This window comes from Megalopta genalis, chromosome 4, assembly GCF_051020955.1.
Source record: "Megalopta genalis isolate 19385.01 chromosome 4, iyMegGena1_principal, whole genome shotgun sequence".
NCBI classification, from domain to species: Eukaryota; Metazoa; Arthropoda; class Insecta; order Hymenoptera; family Halictidae; genus Megalopta; species Megalopta genalis.
The window spans coordinates 30392061-30410361 of record NC_135016.1 but is presented as its reverse complement, the minus strand read 5'-3'; the positions used below and the strand labels follow the sequence as shown (position 1 = coordinate 30410361).

The window sequence follows — 18301 nt, the reverse complement described above, 5'->3', positions numbered from 1 at the left end:
CTTTACTTTCGATTATTTACCATTCGATTATATGTATATGACATAATACGTCGAATATATTATTTCGATGCATTCACGTATGTAGCAAGTACACATTTCTTAAAAACCGAGTAAAAGTGAAACTCTTAATAAAAATGTAATAAAACCGTTATGTTCTTGTTCAGTAAATTGATCGAGTAATCTATAAAACGTAGCCAAAACTTACTTTTATTATGACAACTTGAAATTTATTCATTTTACTTTAACGTTGTACTTGCATGGCGTTTAACGTTAATAATCTAGGATACATAATAATGCTTTTCGACTCGGTGATACTCGTTCAAAAAGCATTTTTCTTTTAATGAATGTGTGATTCATATTTATATATATTATATTCATATTTATAATAAAATAACGAAAAATTTCAGTTTCAATGACACTTTCAGTCATCTCCAAAACCAGTTTTGGAAAATTTGGAAAATCCTTTAGAATTGGCCAACGAACGCTAGATGTTTATCCAGTGCAATGTTACGCCTGTCATTTTTTAATTATTGATTGCTGTTATTATAGTTACTAAGTAGTATAAATATTTATATATTATATAAGTTTTGTGTTGCAATGGACTTAGTATACACTAGACGATGGTAACTGCGAACATGACAGAAAGGTCAACAGATTCTTACTGAAAATTCCAACTACTTGACAGAGACTGTTCATATTTAGCTTAGATGTGCTTAAAAATGAAGTGCTTTTCGCGTCTTTGAGACATGCACAATTACGTAAAATTCATTAAAGTGTTTAGTTTTTCTTCCTTAACACGCGACGTTGTCGATATATAATATAATATATATTTTCACAGTGCAGAAAAGCAATAAGAGATATACGCCTAATATTTCTTCACACGTAAGTAATTGCACCGAATTACCATTATGAAATACTGCGACTCTCTATTATTGATTTCTCCATAGCATAATAAGGAGTTTATAGGAATCTGTTAAGGGGATGATTATAGATAAATATAAAAATAATACACGTGATCTGATATACGATCGGTGATTTCGTGGATAAAGTCTTTAACGAATCCAAACTAAATAAAATAAAAAGTTCTCTATTCTGGAAGCTAATGCGATTACCGATCGGATTGCGACATAATGGTACTTGGGACATAATTAGCAAGAAAGTTACAACATCGGAGAAGGTGCAACGACGGTATTGGAAAGATATTAAGCGTATGAAATTCTATGAAACGATAAAGTGCATTGTAGTAGTATTACCGAGGAGAAGGTAAACAATTTAGGTGAACTGGCCAACGCACCCCAATGACTTATCACTATTACATTACTATACATATTGATCACACTTCAATCGGTTCCGAGAATTTTCTAATTCAACTTTTAATTTGCTCTCTTATACTATTTTCATCGCAACGATTACTTGCGATTTTCTACCTTTATTTGCCTATGTTTTTTCGATTACCTGTCTCTGCTGCGAGCCTCATCGTATAAATCTCTGTTCAGTTCCTCGTGTAAACAACGTGTCAATTTATTCTACAAATAAAGCGTCGGTTCATTCTACGAATAAATTTGTTAACGTTCCGAATTAAAATGCCGAATGATACGAATATTCTTTAATTGTAGGAATGCGATATTTTTCTGTGTCTCGAAAGCATAATGGACGCAGTAACAAAGTAAACAGCACAAAGGATGATTCAGTGATCAGTGGCGAAAGTGGTAGCAGCCCACAAATTTTAGAAACTTTTGAAATCGGTCAATTATATAATTCCAGAGCAGGAAGTAGAGTAACTGCGTGAGGTGCATCGTCTTTTACCTTGATAATCATCAAAATGCTCTACATTCGAAACCAGTGTTACAGTTACGTTGCGTACGTGTAAATTTATGCGCGTTGCTGGATCAGTTAGAAATCATTTTTGGTGAACAAAACTTCTATTGTATCATCTACGCACCAAGTTACTTAATTAAAGCATTTACTGTTATTAGTTTATAATTTCTCGTTGTAGAAATAGTGAACGAAGAAAGAGATACTAACTGAAATAGTAATAAAATATATTTTCCGTAATTAGCATAAATAAAGAAAACAAAATATTTAATTTTTTAGTGCATGAAGTTACATCGTCGAGTGTTTACTGTTATTAGTTTATAATTTCTCGTTGTAGAAATAGTGAACGAAGAAAGAGATACTAACTGAAATAGTAATAAAATATATTTTCCGTAATTAGCATAAATAAAGAAAACAAAATATTTAATTTTTTAGTGCATGAAGTTACATCGTCGAGTGTTTACTGTTATTAGTTCATAATTTCTTGTTGCAGAAATAGTGAATAAAGAATGAAATAGTAATCCCTTCTCTGCATCGAACTTATGGCACGTATAGGTGAAATATTGTTAAAATATATTATTCTAATTAACAAACATTTCAAATAAAAGTAACAAAATGTTTAATTGTTAAGTGCGTAAAACTAGTCTATAATCGCATAAATTTTATAGTAAACATTTGTTATTTAAATGATCCTTTTATTTTCACTATAAATTTACAAATCACGTATCGTACAATTACAAAAGGTCCATTATAATTATTGTTATTTCCGATTCGATTGAAATATTTACCCCTATTCTGAATTAATTTATGCAATCGTTCTTGTTCACTGTCGTTGCGAAGCTTCTGCGAATTTTCTAAATTGCACTTACTGCAGTACCGACTGTATATGCTCGAAAATGATACATACAGGCTTTTATTAACAGTATCAACTTTATTAACTCAAAAGCACGTGATCGTCTGCGAAATTATTATTTGCATATTTCATTGATGTATTCAGCAAAAACCAGCGAGGCTTAATAATGCACGTGCTATCGTTTCGATATCATCGATATCGTTTTTGCTCAACGAAAATTTCGCGCAGCTTTCGTGGAAGAAAATGGTCGAGATCCCGTGTAAAAATTGACGCCAAAGATATTTTTAGGAAGCAAGGGTGAATGAAACAAAGATGGACGTGATTGTGCTGAAAATTGTACAAAATTCTGTAGTTTTCATATTTGAGTTCGCCGAGCTTCGTTTTTGAGCATCCGATGATGATTCTTTGGTTTCACTATTTTTCTCTTCCTGCGAGTGACGACGTAAAAATAAACATTTCTATTCATAGACTCTGTGCACAATAAAATACGAACATATAATTGTACTACAGATATTTATATTTTCCGTTTATATTATAGATGGAGGGTGTTTCACCTAAAACAAACTGGCTTTCAAATCTTTAAAGAGTCTAGATATTAAAATTAAAATAGTTTTAAAATTGAGAGAGAGATGAGACCGAAGTCATTCGAAGTCCATACTATTGTACATTTATATTAGCTGTAACATACATCAGAAAAATTATATGCATACATGTAAAAAATTGTATCTATAATAAAATTTCTTTTTCCTTTGATTTGCCTCTTGATAGCATTCAGCACACAAGAGATATTTCTTATATGTATAGTCACAAGTAGAAACGATAATTGAGTGACCTGTTCTAGGTGGACCACCTTGCATATGTTAATAGAAAGTGAAGTAAAATGCAATTATATTTATGATAACATATGTGGTAATAAAGACAAATTAGCTTACAACAGCGTGGAACTTTTTAAGCTCAGCATTTCGTACTTAATTAAACATTTCTTTGAATTGTGAAGTGATAATACTCTAGAGATCATTCATAACATACCATTTTAAATTCGTGTTTTATTGTGTAAGAAGCCTCTGTTAATTTTAAATTAAATATAATAATTTAAGAATACACTACCGTTGTCTCCAATTTCAAAACAGGCATAACCTCCTTAATCTGTTCACCCTATACAAGAAAACAAGCATTACCATTTATTATTTAAGTATAAAATAAGTGTCTTATTACCTACCTCAGCATTCGCAGCAGCATTCGTTGCAGCATTTGAACTATCAGTGTTATCATCGTTCATCTGTACATAGGAAAAGATACATTTCATGTAATACTTTCATTTAAATGTTAACGTAAATTTATAAAATATTTTAAATTAATAAAATATTTTATAACACACGATTCCCCAATGACATGAAATCGAATATGTTACAGGAATTAGAATTACTATTAACTAAAAAAATATTTTAATGTCGGACTCAAAATGTATTAACGTATAAATCAAGATATGCATTGTTAAGTTTAATGTAAAAATGATAATATGAATTTTCTTTAAAAATATCTGCAATTAAATGTTATAAAGTAAAATAGTGCTCAGATATTGAAATATAGAAAAGAAATGAAAGATATTGTTTGTTTTTAACCATCTACAATAGCAAAGGCAAATATTATAGAAACAATTTTCATATTTTAACAATTATTATCTTGGTTACTATACAACTTTTTTTTACTAAACAACTCTCATGTACATGAAGATTGATTGTAGTATCTACGCAAGATGTTGTTATCGTTAATTACAGATGTCAAAATTTATTATTGCCTTATTTATAAAATTAAAAATAATTAAATATCGACGGTGTACCATACACAAACCTTTATATTGTTCTAAGACTTGTAGAAGTTTTATTCAAACTAAAACTTCTGCTTCAAAAAGCTTTTCTTTATCTATTCTCATCAGAACTTATAACGTAAGAACGTTCTTGAAAAAAGTATCACGGTTTATCCTTTGAGTAGAATTTATTAAAAAGTTCTGCATTACTTTCGATCATTGATAAAAATGATTTTGGATGTACTCTAAATATTTTATTATCTTGCATTCGAAGATGGATTGTTATACAGTATAGTATTTCTGCGAGCTAAAGTGTATCGATTTTAGTGTGAACAATTTTAATAATTTGTCCTCGGTATACACACTTATAGATACACGTAACATTTATACGGACAGTTTCAAGTGTCAGCCTCTCCTTAGTCTTGCATTCTTCGCTTCTACGCGTTTCCCCGTCTTAAATTCTATCTGATACTCATTGACAGATGTAAAAGAAAAATTCAAGATAGCTGGTAATCTAAACCATAAATGCGTGTTTGTTTACAATCTTCGACGTGTCCAATCTCTGAAGGTGTAACGATCCCAAAATTGAAAAGGAAAATGAGAACTTGGCTGGTTTGCCAACGTGTGTTAACATTAGAAGACACTTTTCATGTTCATTGAATTTTAATACGCATGCAGTAAAATAACATTAATACTTGGAATTAAATCATTCATTGAACAATATTTTGTTATTGGTTGCAAAAATGTCTGTTTCACATCTATTCACTGTAACTACTGTTATTTACCACTTGTAATTGTTATTGGCATTTTAGATAAAATGTGCACTATCCTGATATTACGAAATTTTTAATTACAAATATCTGTATACTTATTGAATTCTTTCCATTCGCAATGTAATTATTATCAAATAATATATTGTGATACTATTTACTGTATCATGTATCACTCGTGTTTAGGATTTCAAGGCGATTTATGGTGCGTACGTGACTTCTCGTACCATGACAAGGGGGCCTTTCTCAGCATTCATGGGAACGTTCACATCTGGCATCACAAACAGAGCGTCTAAATTCGACACTCGAACTTTTCCTTAAAACTCCAAGAACCGAACGACGCACCATAAATCGCTCGAAATGTGAAGAGCGCTTGCGGAACCCCGGGACGGACCCCAGGTCGCACTCCACGCCGGACCACCGGGGTGGGAAAATTACAAGGCCCGGTCTGTCTTAACGAACAAATGGGCGGTACTATTAACAAATTTAGGATTGGCTAGTGGACATCCCCATCTTGCGGAAAACCTCCAAAGGGGTAGGGGTTGGAGTCAATGTGTGAGGTGGGCCAAGAAATTTAGAATCAGAATCAATTCTCACACCGAAGGCAAACGTGCTCTTCGTGTATAGACCAGTATGGTCATCACACATACAGTAAACTAAGTATAGAAACAACGGCTCTTGCCGGCCATCTCTTGATGGTCATCTTCAATATACGAGCGTGATTGTGCACCAGCCACAATTCAACCCGCGCTTGTTAACAACTCGTGTATGTTATTATTTCTAATAAAAAGTTGCATAATCTTGTCGTAATGAAGTGGTATATTATGAATGATTTGTTATTTGTTTTATAAACTTTTAATTATAATCCTCCTTAATAAACGAATCTTTTCAAGAATAAGAACTGCTTCGTATTCAGCTACGAGCAATGCTACGTATTATTATAATCAATTTTTATTTTAATAACGAATAGCAAATAAAATTTTACCGAATCACTCATTTTTTGAAATGAAATTTTATTTTGTACTATTTTCGATTATTTCTTCGTTTAAATCCATATGTCCTATTTATTCATTATGGATCGATTTTATTCGTTACGTTTTATTACGTTGTTTCCAATAACGTTCGTTAAACAATGACAGCAAATATATCGAGTCGGACCGTTCATTAAATATTTTACTCTTGCAAATACAGCCGGATTATTTGTATTTTAAAGCGATATTTTAAACACACGTTGAATCACGATTACGATTTCATGTGTCCAAAGATCGAGCAACCTAACAAGCGTCATTTGCGGATTAAAGCAAACTTTACATACCCTAACAGAGATCGATCCAAGCATAGCTGCAGCACATGTTAGAATTTCACTTGATTTATCTTATACCCCTAAGGTCACGGTTAATTTCAGGCTGCCCTGTCGATGTCATATCAGAACTAACAATGTCAAGCTGTTCGCATAGGTGTCAATATCAAATCGATGTCCTTTCAGAAACTCTATGAACTACCCTCGCGATGACGTCAATCTATTTACTAGAAATTAAAGAAAAAGTAAAACCCGACAATCGAAATCCTGCATTCGTTTAGGAGATCCTAACGCCGAAGCAATGAAATGAAATTATGTATTGCTAAAATCGTCGCAGAGTCAATGTCTAGGACAGCGTCGAAGCATACTATTTATAGTGGCAGCAGTTTATGATCAGTTTTAAACTATCGTCATACGTGACGATTCGCTTAAATCGTTACCCAACGATAGTTTTATCAAATATAACTGCAGTGCAAAGAATTTGATTATCGTAAACCATTCTACAGAAACCAAAAGGAAAATTGATTTTATTCTGTTCCATTGCCACTTCATTTTAGAGTGCAAGATACTAAAACTGAATAGGAGTTATAGGCAGAGAGAGTTGGGTATTCAAGTAAATATTCATTTGAATGATTATTTAAGTACGAAAAATTATTTGTTATTTTGAAGTTTAAATAGAAGAGCAAAATATAATTGCTTATTATTTTTATATAGATCTAAATAAATTATTTAAAATAATACAACTTACTTCTCACTTATAAATGGAAATTGTTACTTATTAATTATCGTTCTTCGATAATAAATATAAATTGGAAATTGATATTTATTACACAATAAACGAAAAAAAGCAAAAATTACTTGTTATTTGTTTTCGCTTAAAGTCGAATAAAAGATAACATTTTATTCGCAAAGAAGAAATAATAAATAGATTATTTGTGGAATTATTTAAATGATATTTTAATTTAAAAAATTTAATTATTATTTGCAAGTGAAACATTAATTTAATTCGTAATTTGTTAATCACATTATTTAACATAATTCTCAAGTCATTTTACAAAAATTAGGGGATTAAAGGAAAGTTTCTTTCGTCACCTAAAAGATTATTCATTCGAAAAAGAAAATGAAAATACGATTCAATTATAAGTTGCTTTATATAAGTCCTGCGTATGCCATAAATGCGTATCGATTCGCAGTATACTTGCCAATATTTATAATATTAATGCATATTTGACTGACTCGCGACTTTCATCGATTAGAAGCTATTTAAACTGTACTATTTAAACTGTGCAGTCAAAGTTCTTTTGTTCTGGATAAGCTTTATGTAATGAACTATATATTGTATGTCTAAATAAATCATAGGTATACACTGCAGGAAATTGCAGGCTTCCTTGAGAACCAAGTAGCTTAACCTTCAAGTGGTGACTGTTTTATTATTACCAGTGGCAACGTGATGTCAAATTTACTTCGTATTAATAATGATGATTTGATGACAAATCGACTTCGTGTCAATAATGGTGACTTGTATGTATGGTAAAAATTATAGTTAAAAATTATCACCATTAATTGATACGGTGTCCACTTGACTTTAAGTCACTTGACTTTGTTTACGAGTTATTAACGAAAAACAGTGACCAATGAAAGGCGAGATCAGCTGGCGCGAGGCGGCCGAGCCAATCAGCGGAACTGGGCTTCGTCCACTCGTTGGCTCGGCCGCCTTGCACCAGTCGAGCTCGTCTCTCATTGGTCAGCATCTTTCGTTAATAACTTGTAAACAAAGCCGCGGATCGTGTTTGCGCTAAGGAAAAAGTTACTTCAAATGACCTCAGGAACCCCTCGTTTCTCAATTGCGAGTGACTTTTGAGACACCCTGTATATTAAATAGGTGTAACAAATGGTGTGTAGAGTTGTTAATATGTTGGCGATTAACTTACTACTTTCCCAGCGACTTCGGATGCATTTTTAGAAACGTTTTCTTTCAACGGTGCAGTCAGCGGCTGGCTGACAGGGGGCAGATTAGTATCGTGCCGACGAATTCTGCAGCTAGCATCTTGGCATCCGCCCGCGATAATAGTCCTGATGACTCTAGGAAGGTCCCAAATGGATGTCGCTTCATGAAGTGATCTGGCAGCCGGTCCGTTAGCGAAGAACGGTATTAGTTTGGCATCGGCCGTGCAGAGTCCGGCTACCACCATCAGCATATCTTGGGACATCTTAAATTTGCAAGATAATTTACAAACTATTATTATTATTGAACATGCATTTGACGCATGTAGAAATTTACTCGTGTCATTGTTTACTCAATTCAAATTAACTTCTTGAACATTAATCTCGATAATTAGTTTCATTGTCAAAGCAACATCGACGATCGAAAATTGATTTTCAAAAGTTTGCAAAAGAAGAAATCTTAATGGAATTATTAGAAAAGTTTTGTAGCCACGTCGTGGTCTTCTCTTTCTTTCGCGAATCTCAAATAGTATAGTGAAGAGCTTAAGAAAAGTTTGTGTGTGTGTGTGTGTGTGTGTGAATCTTCAGAACAACAAAATACTCCAGCAGATTAATATTTGTCCACTGTCATACAATAATTTCTTCTGTCGAATAGAAAAGCTCAAAAATTAATCCTTATTGTCAACATAATCACACCTATTTGTTAACATTGTTTGTTTAAAACAATTAAACTTAGTACACTAAAATATTGCTATTCAAATGAATTCTTTTTTATTCGGTGTATTTAATCATTATGCTATGTATCTACTTTGAAATCTACTATAAAAATCTGTAAGCCTCTAAAGCTGCAATATTCTCGCCCTTCGCTGAAAAATATATATTTAATATACAGTGTGTGCAAAGGAACGTATGAGATCGAACTCGCGTTTCTGGAATTGACAACATAATAAAAATGCGATGACGTCTGTTGAGACGCGCGACTCTACTCTACATGCAGAGGTAGTTTACAATCGATAACATCAACACGTACTATTTTACTACGAAGTGCGTGTTAGCCATGTTGTTCACGCTATGGAAACGAAGTAATGAAATGTCGAATACCATTGCGTTACATGTTCCATCAAATATACAGATGGCGTAACAGGATTGAAAGAATTAAAACGTGCTATCGATGATACAGGCTTTTGGGTAGTGCACGCCTAGCATTTAATATTCGATCATATATCTGATGTCAAAAATATTTTTATTAATAATAAAAACAAAGTTCGATGGTAGAATTCATTCTACACGGCGTCCCAAAAATGTCTCGTAATCTGGAAATGGAGGGTTCCTAAGATCATCTGAAGCAAATTTTTCCTTGGCGAAAATGCAATCCGCGGCTCTGTTTACGAGTTATTAACGAAAAACACTGACCAATAAGAATCGAGCTCGGTTGACGCGAGACGGTCCAGCCGACGAGTGCGCGAGGCCCAGTTTCGCTGATTGGCTCGGCCGTCTCACGCCAGCTGATCTGGCCTCTCATTGGTCGCTGTTTTTCGTTAATATCTCATAAACGAAGCCGCGGATTGCTTTTTTGCTAAGGAAAAAGTTTACTTCAAATAACCTCGAGAACCCCTTTTTCCGGATTGCGAGACATTTTTGGGACACCCTGTATATATAAAGAAAATACATTTGAAAATGAATATATTTGCTTCTTCTATAGTTGTATTATTATACTGTTTTTACAGTAATATGGTTATAACTCATTAGTTGCAGGATAAACAAAGATATTGATATTAAAAATTAGACGAGCAATTTCTATATTGTCAGTCTTAGTATTAAAAAGTGTAACTAATAATTTTCCATATTATCCACATTTTCGTATAACTTTTAGAAAATGCAAATAGAATATATTATTTTGTATTTTATAAAGAGATAAGAGCATATATTTTTTTAAATATATTGCCAAGGATCATATATCATGAAATCAAAGGAAAGTTACGTACCTCCCGTTGCAGAATCGCCATAGCGGAATTGAGTTCGCTCGCAGGCGCCGCTGCGACCAATATGAAGCCATTCTGGTTTTGGATCGACTTGAGTTCGCTAACTATATCAGCCAAATTGGTCCACATCGGGCGCGATCTGCCGTAGGGATTCGACTCCTCTGAACCAGCAACGTTTCTGCCCAAGGATTCCAACAGGGAACGAAACAGCGCCGTTCTTATTCTGGAGAACATGTCGAAGACGTTCCATGCGGTATCCTCCGATCCTGTGATAAACAATCGAATAGGCGTTAATCCAAAACCTGATCGATATTTTCGTACACAGTGGAGCTCCGTTTGTAGGAACTTGGATTTATATAAATTCGATTTATATGAACACGATTTATCTGAGCTCGATTTAGATGAACACGATTCAGATGAGCTCGATTTATAAAAACTCGATTTAGATGAACTCCATTTTTCTGAGCCCGATTTATATAAACTCCAGTTATCTAAACTAAATTATAGTATAGACTAGTTATCCTGAACTGAATCCTCTTATACAGAGTGTCCCATAATTATGTTAATTCCCAGAAAGAGGTGGTTCCTGAGGTCATTTGAAGTAACTTTTTCTTTAGCGAAAATGCAATCCATGGCTTTGTTTACGAGTTATTAATGAAAAGCAGTTACCAATAAGAGGCGTGCTCGGCTGGCACGAGGCGACCGAGCCAATGAGCGGAACTTGGCTTCGAGCGTTTGTTAGCTAGGCTGCTCATTGGCTCGGCCGCTCGTTGGCTCGACCGCTCGTTGGCTCAGCAGCTTGTTGGCTCGGCCGCTCGTTGGCTCAGCCGCCTTGCACCAGTCGAGCTCGCCTCTCATTGGTCGGCATTTTTTTGGCCACCTCGCGTCAGCCGAGCCAACGAGTGATCGAAGCTCAATATCGCTCATTGGCTCGACCGCCTCTCGCCAATTGATCTTCGAGTAAACTATCTTTATTATAAAAATTTTAATGTGTAACTCTGCTTGTTGTATCACGATTTGTTAAACAAACCTATTCTTGCTACGAAATTGTACATCGATCACGTAACGATCTGTTGGAACTAACGATTGTAGTTGTCTTTAAGTAGATCGACAAATGTCACTGTTTACGGCTCAAACTTCTTGTTTTACGATTTCTTGGCCGAACGTATTCGCCAGAACTATGCTATTATTAATGATTTCCTACCAGGAAAAGGAATTATGTCTGCTACGAAATTAAATATGTTCATCGATCACAAGGAAATCTATAAGAAAACTAACGATTACAATTATTTTTCTAATTAGATCGACAAACGTCGCGGTTCACGATATTAACTTTTTTGTCTTACGATTTATTTTGTTACGAGGTTCACAAACCGATTTCGTTTTTAATGATTTGTTGCAACAATTAGTTTAACAATCATTTTAGTAATTTTTTATTTATTATTAAATTCTAATTTGGATCATCATCAGGAATATGACAGTATTCTATGACAAGGGATTAATCATATTTCAAGATACATGATCGTCTCATTTGAATCATTTACACTTATTCCTTTGTACATATGTACTAAAGAAAAATAAAGAATGAAATATTTAATTGTTTCTACAGTCGCAAACAAAATTAAATACAGTTTATAACGTTTATAAGATTGGATCAGATCAATTTACGGTAGTTATAAAATTGGATCAAATTAATTTATAGTATTTACAAAACTAAATCAGGTTAATTTACAATATTTATATAATTGTGTTTTTTAAATGATCAAGATTCGTTTTAAGATTCATAAAATTGGATCACATGTAAACTTCTACCAATTGTGATCGTTGAATAAGTCCAATTGTTAAAAAAGCTCACCCGTTTAATAAGTCCAATTGTTTAAAAAAAACTCACCATCTTCTCGATTATTTGGCGAAAATGGCATCGCGGGGGCACGGTTGGCTGCTTTTCCTAAATCAATCACAAACCAGTCGCTGCGAATTTCAGGCTTAGCTTTACGAACGTTCAATTTCATGTTTTCATCCAGTTCGTCGAATTCCGCCGGAACGCTAACTGGCTCCTCAGAACGGAACAGCGATGGGATAGTGAAATTCGTATTTAACAGTGTGCCTGAATACAAATTAATGTTGTACACATTAAATTTGTGCATTCGAAATAGTTGAATATTGCTATTAATACACCTGAATAATTTAAATACAACTATTTACATTCACTACAAACGAACAACAAATCAAATGTCATGCACAGGGAATATCGTTTAAACTTTCCCACAATAGAATCATAAACGAACATGCATTTCATAATTGAACAGATAAGAATGTAATTACTGTGAAATCATGTAGCACCTCAGTTTCAGGATTATTACGTTCAAGATCGTTTTTCATAATGCTGTAATTTAGAATCCTATAAATGAAATTCCGATAGCTAAAGCGTTAACATTATTTTTTTAACTTAACCTGTTGTCATCCCTCTGACGTCACGGGCCCATAGCAGTAGCGTAGCAACATTTGATCGTAAGTATCGCTCGCAATCGCATTCCGTGTCCATGCTTCCTCCAATCAATGCTTTGTCCAAGAAAAACCGCGTCGCTTCTACTTTGGCGTTATGGCAGCTCTACATGTTCAATGAGATATTTCCGTAAGAAATGTACAAGATTGTACACAATTCCACTCTACTATATCTACTCTGCTATTTAATACTAATGTATAATATTAGTATATATAATATTACTATATAATATTATTAATTATATATATAATATTATAATGACAAGTACAATATAAACTGTTCAAAAAACTAAATAATGTGGATTTGCATTTACGAATAAGATAAATCCATTATTAACGATTCGTATTATATATAATACACTATATTAATAAAATATAATAATAAAAGTATAAATAATAATATAATAATAATAAATATATAATATAATAAAATAATATATAAATATATAATAATGTAATAATAATAATAATAAAAGTATTAATTATAAAAGGAAAATTACATTTATTAACATTTCTATCACATTTAATATTATTATTAGCGTACAATTTAGTAAATTCTGGGCTATATCACCTTAAGCTAATCATTTCTCTATGGATTACTGTTTAAAAGACAAGCTTATATTACAAATAATAAAGAAATATAAATAAAGGATCGTATCATAAACAGTCAAAGTCAATTGATTTTATTGACATCGAAGCAACCATTGGAACTCGCTTGGAAATATAAAATTCTATACGAATAGATTGAAATTATATCACTGAACTGTTGATAATTTGTCATCATTGTTAATCACAAAAACAAGAAATGTAGAACGTAACATTTATCGGATAACAAATTGAACACTTTCCTAAACAAAACCTTTTTAAAGAAAAAGGTCGAGGAAATAGTTGGCATGATTTCTTTGCGTCATATGAGAATCATTAATGAGTTCGGAAATTAGTTAAGAAAGTACCAGTGTCGCAAAAACTCTTCGCTATTAACAAACCTGGAGATGTCCTTCAACTGGAAACGAGTGCGACATCCTGAAGTCTTTCCATAGGTCCTTTTGATCCTGGTCAGATTCCTCTACTAAAAGAAGAATGACGTTCCGCGGGCTGGAAACCGCGCTGCCAGCGACAGTGGTCTGTTTCGCAGAGTTGGTTGTAGCGTCCTTAACGGTTTTCGTGAAGCGGTTGTCGTCCTCGACGACTTCCGGAACATAATCTCTTTTGTCGCGTTCGATATCTCGGGAAATATTCTGCTCGGTGGATTGCGTCGTCTTCCTCGCGTCGGTGGCCTGCGAGACCTTGTCGAAAGTCGTCACCTGCGTGTTTCCACTCAGAGAGTGATCAACGGTGACTTTTTGTTCAGTTTCCAGAAGCGGTACAATGTTCCAACCGGTAGGGACATTCGCTGCGACCAAACAACGCAACGTGTCAAACTACGATGGCGAGACGAAACGTTTTCTTCCGATATCACTTCGCGAAGCAAATGTTTTTCCTCTTTTAATAATTATAATAAGATGAAAATAATTAACAGTATCGTTAAATTTGTCTAGTATCTTCACAGCTTTGTACTTGACCATCATTTATCATTTTTGACACAAGTGCGAGAAATGTTAATAAAGCTACTAGATTTGTTTGCCAAATTCTGTAATAAATCGTTAGTTCAGTATCGTTAAATTTCTCTAGTATCTTCACAGATTTGTATTTGACCTATTCACTTTTGACACAAGTGCGAGAAATATTAATAAAGCTACTAAATTTGTTTACCAAATTCTGTAATAAATAATTCCAGTGTTCCTTTCTTAAATTAATCGATAACAGTCCGAATTGATAACAGTCGAAAATATCTTAAATTCGACTCGTGCGAATTGTCATTAGTTCGGTTACTTTGCTTTCGTAGGATTTCTTCGGATTCTAATAATTCTTTTCGTAATTCAATCTCATATTTATAAAATAGATTTTCCGAACAACTATGTTACTGCTTGGAGGAGAATATGCTAAAGTTTTCGGAAGTTCTACCTGAACGATCGGCGGTGAATGCCGAACACGGCAGCAATATCACCAGAACCGCGACAAGCAATGCCACCGTCGAGGCAACGTGCATCATCTTCCCTTCTGTAACAGAAATATATAGTGCAGATATTAATATAGAAAAAACTGTAACTCTTTGCACGCGGTAGGTCGATTTAACTGAACGTTTTACCATACCTTCGCGAAGGTCCGTGTAGTATTTCTAATCTTCCGATATCACGAAATTCCGTCGACTCGAGATCGTGAAACGTGTTTCAAATTAAATCACAATTAACTGCAGGCAATCACCGCGTCTATTCGGTTACCTCGATCACAGGACAACTAATTGATAGCTTCACAATCAACAAAACGCCGTTGTCGAGCGAACAAAAAGAAGGATGCTGAACTTGTTTTTCCAACGACACTTGTGCCTGCTCTTCTACAGTAAGCTCTTGTTTCATGAAAATTCGTGCCTCCGTCTATAAATCTCCAATAGTTTTGCAAGAAAGTTAAGTGTATGTTACATGAAATTAAAATTTTTTCTATAAAATGCAATTCTGTTCACCAAGATTAACAGAGCGATGTCAAAACAACAAACATTTGTAAGCTTCCTGGCAATTAACTTGTACTCGGTGAACATTCAAAATTCTCAACAACAAATAAAGAACTCGATTAACTATACTGATCTACTCTCTTTTACACAGAGGATAATATCGTATCGAAATTATTTTTTAAATTAATTGTCACGCTCTTTAAATTCAGTATTTGCCAAATATCTTTGCGCTTGCAATTGGCTGGCACCTGATTATTCAAAATTAAGCAACGTTAAGTCAATTGGAATGAATTTTCAAGGTTTTCAAAGTATGAAGGCTGCTGTCTTTATGAAGTTAAATATATGTAAATGCGAAAGTAAAAATATGTAGATTAATAATGTAGATGATGATACTTAAACAATTTTACATTTGCAATTGTGGAGTAAGGATATGGATCAACGAAACAGGGAAGAAAAGATTAGAGACTTTATCGATTTTTCATGTATTTTTACAGAAACACGTGCAATTTGGTAAGAAAAATGTATAAATGCTGATTCGTTTAATATGCAGCCGCATTCGAACGCAGACAAGAGATGAAAGGAACAATGCGATATTATTTACAGTGCTTTCGAAACCTATAGTTCTAACTTTTATATACTTCAAATGATGCTTGGTGTAAGCGAACGCGTGTTCAGTGGCTTATAGGCGCTGCAAACAGTGCATTTTCTGCACAGACATAAACCGTTTCCTCTGCAAGCTGCGAGGGATAATCGAAGGTTCGACGGTTCAAAGACAACGCTCGAGGAAAACGAAACGAAAGACGCTGTTCCGTGTTCTTTGTGCAACAAACGAACGAAGAACTTTGTAAACGGGTGGTTTAATGAATCATAGAACAACTGCCTAGATTCTTCTGCGATTCATTTGAATAGTGTCAAGGTGATTTGGAGGTAAACTGGATAATAAGCATCTATGTGTCCGTATCTATAACGTGACCCAGATGTCCGTTCTTCTTCACGTATCTTTTCAACTTCGTGAACCGTGTACTTACGATACCACAGAAAACAATATGAACTCTTTTATATCAAACAGAGACAACGTATACTCTCTACTTGCATTTCGTTCGAACGAAAAGTATCGTAGTTGCAATTGAAACTGGAAATTCAATTCCCACAGTTTCTGTTCTATAAATTGTCGTTGCATCAGGACGCAACCAATTAGTTAGTAGTTACTGAAGATAAGAATTAAAATACATAAATAAAGACACAGAATCTTTTATTTATTAATGCCTATAAAATTTCTCAGCGATATAATGATTATTATTTCAATTCGACTTTGTAAAACTTGCTCCGAGTTGCTGGTAGATACATCAGTAACATCTTTCGAGTGCTGAGGCTTAATCGCGAGAATGTCGATCTAAAAAATTCAAATTTAGCATGTATGTAAGTTACCGGGATCTACAAAACGCATTTTTTAAATCTTCGTTATAAGCTCAGATAAAAAAGTTAAAATATGAGAGCTTTTTATTTTCCTTTGTCATTCTAAGCAATAGCAAAATTTTAAAAAACGCATTCTAGTTATGATTCAGTAAACCGGTGACTCTATCATCTGAAAAAAGTTCAAGTCGTTTAATCCAGTTCTAAAAAAGTTATTGCGTTTTAAAAGATGTCCTAATGTTGATGGAAGTTACTGTATATATGAGAAGAATGAAATCAAGCGATTGTTCTTAATAATAAGTTTATAATGTTAAAAGATAAAATTATTGGTTAAAGACCAAGAGTTACTAAAATTGTTATAGATACATCGTATATAATAGCACGAATCACATCGTAAGCTAATTAAGTAGTAAACGTTTAATCTGTTCGACATTATATTTTTTAGCAAGACTTTGAAAATTTTCTTAAAGATTTGCAGCGGCGCTGACGTAGATACGTACGGAAGGGTAAAGGTAACAGCATTTTGATGAATGAAAAAGCATGGCCTGTTTATAATATAATAATGCACAATACTTTACACACCATGAAACTTATGCTCGATGACAAGTTTACACAGAATGCGTAACGTTTAAGTGGGTTTGCCGTAGCTTATCGGTGACCTACGAGTTCGAAGTTTGCTACACTGCGCAGCAAACGTAAAGGAGAATTGTGTAGAGCGTTATCAATATGCGCGTATACATAATCATTTATTTAAGCCGGTAATCTTTACGCTGTCACGAGACGCTAACGGTGATTTATCAACCTGCTTCAAAGGTAACCACCCAAAACGCAATCGTAACAAATAAATCGTAAAATAACCATTTATTACTGCGAGCTCTGCCAATAAAAATGATCTATCGAACATGTGTATTTCATTAACCCCTTGTACCATGACTTCTTTCACAGCTACATTGATTAGCACTTCTTCGTCCTTAACCGTTTGAGTTCCAAGCAGCGCGATCGCGCTGTTCAGATTTTGTGTCGCGTCAAACTTTAGTGACGCGCGTACTGCGTCATGAAATAACCATTATACTGCGAGCTCTGCCAATAAAAATGATCTATCGAACATGTGTATTTCATTAACCCCTTGTACCATGACTTCTTTCGCAGCTACATTGATTAGCACTTCTTCGTCCTTAACCGTTTGAGTCCCGAGCAGCGCGATCGCGCTGTTCAGATTTTGTGTCGCGTCAAACTTTAATGACGCGCGTACATCGCACAGCTGTTTTTTTATTTTCTTTCTTTTACTGTTTGTTTTGTTTGTCAATCTTGACGAACGCTATCGCGACGCTTGGTTCTCTTCGCAATCAATTAAGACAAGCGCT

The 18301-nt window shown here is 34.0% G+C and overlaps 1 protein-coding gene across 1 annotated transcript in view; it reads right to left on the bottom strand.

Moving 5' to 3' along the window:
• The window catches only part of LOC117218442 (alpha-tocopherol transfer protein-like), a 32560-nt gene extending 17484 nt beyond the window's left edge, over positions 1-15076 (bottom strand). Inside the window, exons 1-8 of the mRNA XM_076520950.1 lie at positions 14981-15076; positions 13963-14369; positions 12926-13082; positions 12363-12578; positions 10475-10737; positions 8477-8755; positions 3888-3947; positions 3776-3823 (exon numbers count right to left, since the gene is read on the bottom strand). Coding sequence (XP_076377065.1) covers positions 3776-3823; positions 3888-3947; positions 8477-8755; positions 10475-10737; positions 12363-12578; positions 12926-13082; positions 13963-14369; positions 14981-15068 — 1518 coding nt within the window. The 5' untranslated portion in view covers positions 15069-15076. The remainder of the gene's footprint in view (positions 1-3775; positions 3824-3887; positions 3948-8476; positions 8756-10474; positions 10738-12362; positions 12579-12925; positions 13083-13962; positions 14370-14980) is intronic.
• Positions 15077-18301: the final 3225 nt, after the last annotated feature.